The 6,000-nt window shown below is 42.7% G+C and overlaps 1 protein-coding gene across 1 annotated transcript in view; it reads right to left on the reverse strand.

Moving 5' to 3' along the window:
• The window catches only part of MYLK (myosin light chain kinase), a 114,631-nt gene extending 109,088 nt beyond the window's left edge, over window positions 1–5,543 (reverse strand). The window contains exons 1-2 of the mRNA XM_009701262.1: window positions 5,081–5,543; window positions 846–1,049 (exon numbers count right to left, since the gene is read on the reverse strand). Coding sequence (XP_009699564.1) covers window positions 846–1,049; window positions 5,081–5,543 — 667 coding nt within the window. The remainder of the gene's footprint in view (window positions 1–845; window positions 1,050–5,080) is intronic.
• Window positions 5,544–6,000: the final 457 nt, after the last annotated feature.

Genomic DNA, 6,000 nt, shown 5'->3' on the forward strand with positions numbered 1-6,000 from the left:
GCCTGTCACTAGAAGTGTTTGCAACATATTGCCAGGGAGCTCAGTGCAAAGGACAGGAAAGATAAGTCATCTCTCCTCTTGTCTGTCTTCTCCCAGTCCCTCTCCCAAATTTCCCCTGACTGGCAGTGAAACAGGGTGACTTAATGATGCAGTTTACAGGTCTCTCATGAGACAGAAAGTATCTTGGGTATCCTGGTTTAACCTCAGGCAGAGAAAATAGAGAAATGTTGCATAAACACGATCATAGCTCCAGGACAAAACCTAAAACCAGGTGAAAAGATTAGAATTGAGGACAGGATTTGCTAAGAGGCCAACAAATCTTTCAATCAGACCTGTAAGACAGTGCCTTCAAGCTCAAAATAATTTGTCACTGGGAAGTGTACTTGAATTTAGGAGAATGCAATTTTTATTACTTTATTTCTTATTCACTTTTCTGCACAGGATTGGTTTGTGCTTGCAAAACATTTCAGATATGCAGTGTCCTGTAGAAATGCTAAGCAACTCCAAAAGAACTGAATGCAGTACAGCAACAATAAAATCTTTGGCAACCTGTATTAAATACAAGCATTAATAGTGGAGAGTGGAGAGCAGGCCTCCCAGTATACAAAACATTCAATGAGATGGTTTTAGCTATATAGACAACAAAAACAAAGGGTCAGAAGGGAAACTGATGAAGAAAGTGGCTTGCCAGCTATCCCACACCACATTATTCACAGAGTTAGGAATTAGAATTAACCTGCATTGAGAAGTCATAATAGAAATTTTGTAGTCACCACCCTCTGATAGCTTAGAGAAGCCCAGCCACAGTTTTCAAAGTGCAGATGGGCTCACAGGAACAAACTTACTTCTGACGGTTAACAACCAGCTGGTGGAAGTCTGGCCTTGGAGGTTGAAAGCTGCACAGCTATAAGATCCACTGTCCCCCAAGCAGGCTTTCTTTAACCACAGGCAATGAATTCCATCTTCTTCATATATCTGCACGTCTTCTCCAGTTTTAATAGGTTTACCTTCTTTGAACCACTCCACATCTGGTTTTGGTTTCCCTGAAACTAGACAGTCAGGTATTTGAATTTTCATGAACAGGTATTCCCCTTAGTGTAATTCCATTATTTGCTTTGGTGTAAATTAGGTATAATTTACACATACCTAATTATACAAAACTTAATGAGCAAGTAATACACAAAACTATCTTCAAAAAGATGGTTTGATATTTCTGATCTTCCAAAATCTCTTGGCCAGTTCATCCTTAAAAATAAGAAATATCTGTAAACTTGAAAAACTCCAAGTACTTCTGTCTGAAAATCGTTCCTCTAAAAGTCACAGACATGCGATGTGATGAGATATTAGAGGAGAAAGAATGAAATTTCTCCCTATTCCTCCATACCCTTCTAAATTGGTTTCTCTGAGCATCTAGCAGTATTTTGCAATCCATGGTACCTGTCACTGAGGTTGTTTATTCTGGGACTGTTCAGTCTGGAGAAGAGAAAGCTCAAGGGAGATCTCATCAATGTATATAAATATCTGAAGGAGGGTGTAAAGAAGATGGAGCCAGGCAGCTCATGGCTTGGACAGGCATACCCTTTGCTGGGTAAAAAACTGGCAGGATGGCCGAGCCCAGAGAGTGGTGGTGAATGGAGCCAAATCCGGTTGGGTCCAGTCACCAGTGGTGTTCCTCAGGGCTCAGTGTTGTGGCCAGTTCTGTTTAACATCTTCATTGATTCATCTTTGGATGAGGGAAATGAGTGCACCCTCAGTAAGTTTGCAGACAACACCAAGTTGGGTGGGAGTGTTGATCTGCTAGAGGGTAGGGAGGATCTCCAGAGGGATCTGGATAGGCTGGATCAATGGGCTGAGATCAACTGTATGAGGTTCAACAAGAACAAGTTCTCGGTCATGCACTTTGGTCACAACAACCCCATGCAACACTACAGGCTTGGGGATGAGTGGCTGGAAAGCTGCCTGACAGAAAAAGACCTGGGGGTGTTGGTCAACAGCAGGCTGAATGTGAGCCAGCAATGTGCCCAGGTGGCCAAGAAGGCCAACAGCATCCTGGCCTCTATCAGGAATAGTGTGGCCAGCAGGACCAGGGCAGTGATCATCTCTTTGTACTCTGCGCTGGTGAGGCTGCACCTTGAACACTGTGTTCAGTTTTGGGCCCCTCACTATAAGAAGGACATTGAGCTGCTGGAGCACGTCCAGAGAAGAGCAACAAAGCTGGTGAAGGGCCTGGAGAAAAAGTCTTATGAGGAGCGGCTGAGGGAGCTGGGGGTGTTCAGTCTGGAGAAAAGCAGGCTGAGGGGAGACCTTATTGCCCTCTCCACCTACCTGAAAGGAGGTTGTAGCGAGGTGGGGGTTGGTCTCTTCTCCCTGGTAACTAGCAATAGGACAAGAGGCAATGGTCTCAAGTTGCGCCAGGGGGGGTTCAGGTTGGATATTAGGAAGAACTTCTTCACTGTAAGAGTCGTTAGGCATTGGAACAGACTCCCCAGGGACGTGGTGGACTCACCATCCCTGGAGGTGTTCAAAAAACATTTAGATGTGGCACTTTGAGACATGGTTCAGTGGGTTTAGTGGGCATGGTGGCACTGGGTATATGGTTGGACTTGATGATCTTTGAGGTCTCTTCCAACCACAATGATTCTATGATTCTTTTCAGCGGTGTCCAGTGACAGGGCTAGAGACAATGAGCACAAACTGAAACACAGGAGGTTCTGTCTGAACATAAACACTTTTTTACTGTGAGGGTTACTAAGCATTGGCACAGGTTGCCCAGAGAAGTTGTAGTGTCCCTCCCTGGAGATATTAAAAAGCCACCTTGACATAGTCCTGGACAACCTGCTTTAGGTAATGCTGCATGAGCAGGGGCATTGAACCAGATGAGCTCCAGAGGCTGCTTCTGACCTCAAACGTTCTGTGATTCTGGGTATTTTTTTTCCAGGCTACAGTCCAGGTGTAGGAAAAGCAGGCAGCTTCCTAGAACAGTAAACTTTCAGGAAGCAGAAGCAAAACAACTGTGGTTTCACTGCCTGTCTTGCCTGTATCAGAGCTCTAGAAAACCAGATTTGGCTCCTAGTAGTGCTGAGGGACGTCTGGGCTTCACAGGGCAGTTGTTATGATGAGCAAAGAGGAGAGACTAGGAGAGAATGCCAGAAAAGGTCACCCACCCCATCCTTCACTTATTTTCAGCAAACAAGGTCCTCTGGGGCTTTCATGATGCTGATGTTCCTTCCCTGCTCTACCCAGAGTGCTCAGCCCCAGTGGAAGGTACAGACAGTAAAAGATGGCAGGAATATCCAAAACAAAGACATATGATATACTGCAGGAAACCCTTCTGATCAGAGAATATACAAGGATAGGGGAGTGACTTATCAAGAAGAGTAACCCTTTGCTAGAAGCAGGGCCCCACATGATACACATGACTAGAAACAGGAAAACAAAGAATTCCTTCTTCTTGAAAAAAATAAGCAGGGCCTAAATCCAGCTCTAAATCCCTAAAAAAATTGGAAGAGGGCAGATTACTGTTACACCCACAAATAGGGTAAAAAGTGGAATGCCCATTGCATATATCAGAAAGCAGAAAATGTCCTTCTGTGAATTTTCTCCACTAGAAACTAGAAGTGGTTATTCAGAAAAGATTCTCTTTCCTGCTCAGCAGAGAAGAGCACATTAGAGTCCACAGACAATTAGTGAAGAATAGTGGAGTTGGGAGAACCTCCAAAAGCTGGGAGGAAAAAAAAAAAAAAAAGTCAAGCTCTGAAGTGTCAAAGAACCTGGATGCTTTGTAGTAACCATACAGACCCAGAAGCTTGCTGAGCTGACAGCCTGGCAGGTAGAAGCCTCCTTAAGGGTGTAATAGCATTTCCATTCTCCATTGCAACCAGGAAGCAGAAATGCCTGTGAAAGCAACCCTGGTCACCCCTTGCGGAGAGGATTCTTAGGACAGAGAGTTTCTCTGATTACTTGTTAAAGCGCACTAGGGACTTTCCACTGTAACTTCCCTACAGACACCTTGCCTTTGTATATAAGGGTTTGTGCTTTGGGTCCAGAGCCAAGTGAAAAGGCATGCACTGGCTTCAATAAGAACCAAATTATCTCCTTGGTTTCTGTACAACAGAGACTACATTTCCCTACCAAACAGCATCATGAATTAATTAAACCTTGCAAAGTTTTTGAGGTGCTCTGATGGAAAGCAATCCGTGTTCTTAGTACTAATATACCTGAAAAATAAACTATTCTAAAGGTGCCAGGATCTTTGGAATATTTTCTCTCCTTCTAACTCTCTGGGCTTGTGATACAAATTGTATTCTTTACTCAAGGGGCAAGAACTATCAAGAAATCAGATAAATTACCATGGGTTTGTTGTGATTCTTTTTTTCCTCGAGAGACATAAAACCCAATTTCTCTCTCATTTGTCAGAACACTTTAAACTGCAAATGTTATTTAAAAAAATAGCACAAAAATGGTTCAAAATTATTTTCTACTAAAATTATAATAATAAAAAAGATAAGTGTTCCAAATCTACTCCCTGGATTCAGCAAAAAGCAGCCCTCATTACCCTTCTGACAGGTTAAAATCTGATCAAATTCTGTGGAGCAAAATCTAAACCTCCTTTTTAATTCTGACTTTACCATTTCAGTTGTTAGGAAGCACTCAGATCAGCACTGACCAAATATGAGGGGTAAAAGTAGATGCTGCAAGGGAAATGCAGTGACTGATTGTAGTTTCTTATCATTTTTTTGGCTCAAGGGTAATATAAGTAACTGCAGTTCTGGAAAGTGTACCATCAATTTTCTCTCTTGTATCCTTATATAAGAGGCCCTAAAATGACATCTTAGAAAAAGTAGTATTTATTACATCTGAGGAAACTCCAGATGAGAGAAGGGATGGATGCTATGGTATGGAATGATTTGAAAATTTCATTGAGAAGAGTATTGTGGAAACAGCATGAGATTCTGCATCAATTTCCAAAATGCTTTATGAGGAGGACAAATTGCAATGAAATAGGAATTTTTGCCCCAATTCTACACACAGAAGGAGAACCTGACTAACCCCAGGGCTCTGATAACTTTCATGCTTTTACCTTTGCTCTTGAATTTAATCTCCTGGCCTTCTGATGCTTCCAGGCTCTGTGGACGGCTCTCAAACTGAGGGGAAATTCCCAGAGGTTCCCTCTTCTCCTCCATTACAGCCTTCTGGGCTCCAGATCTGTTTTCTGCTTCTCTGCTCCTTGGGCTGACTTGCCCTGTCAGAGATGGAGTTTGTTGAGCTGACATCATGGGCTGCACAGCTCTTTTCCTGTCTTCATCCTGTCTGATGAAAGTGGTCTGGGGTTCTGCCTTTGGTTCTGGTTGCAGTTTGACAGCTTGTAGTGTGATGGTGCTTGATGTTTTCTGCAAGACCTGAGATCCCTTTTTTCCTTCTTTAGGTTCTTGAGGAGAGACTGCATTGGCTTCTTGGTGATGTCCCTGCTTACTGTCTTTGGCTTCTCTGGTGAGGTAAAAGGTCTCTTTCTTTGCTGACACTCTGTCTTTAGTTTTAGCCATAAGTTCAGAGCTGCTGGATTTCAGCTCTTTATCAATCCCATTGCTAGTTACCTGCTTGAATTCTGAATTTTCAACAGCTTTAACAGCAAGTGTTGTTGGTTTTGATGGCATGCTGAAGAAAAATGAGAAGTTTACAGATATATGCACTGTATAAACGCTAATTATTATCAGCAGCAATGATATAAATGTACAATCCCTTAGCAAGAAGGTGAACTAATTAACCTTTTGTTTCCTTCACACAGATTAAGAACATGGATGAAACAGGTGAAGCGAAAATCTTCATAAAATGTGATCAGTGCTCAGACACTGTCTCAACTGAGGAGTTGCTGAATACAAATCCACTGCTCAGGTTCTGACATGTTTTCTGAGTCAGATACTAACCTTGCATACACTTTTTTAGATAGAGAGCAATTATGTGAGCCCCTGGAATGATCATGATGTAACACTACTTCATGCT

Source organism: Cariama cristata, unplaced genomic scaffold (assembly GCF_000690535.1).
Source record: "Cariama cristata isolate BGI_N322 unplaced genomic scaffold, ASM69053v1 scaffold7780, whole genome shotgun sequence".
In the NCBI taxonomy this organism is placed as follows: domain Eukaryota; kingdom Metazoa; phylum Chordata; class Aves; order Cariamiformes; family Cariamidae; genus Cariama; species Cariama cristata.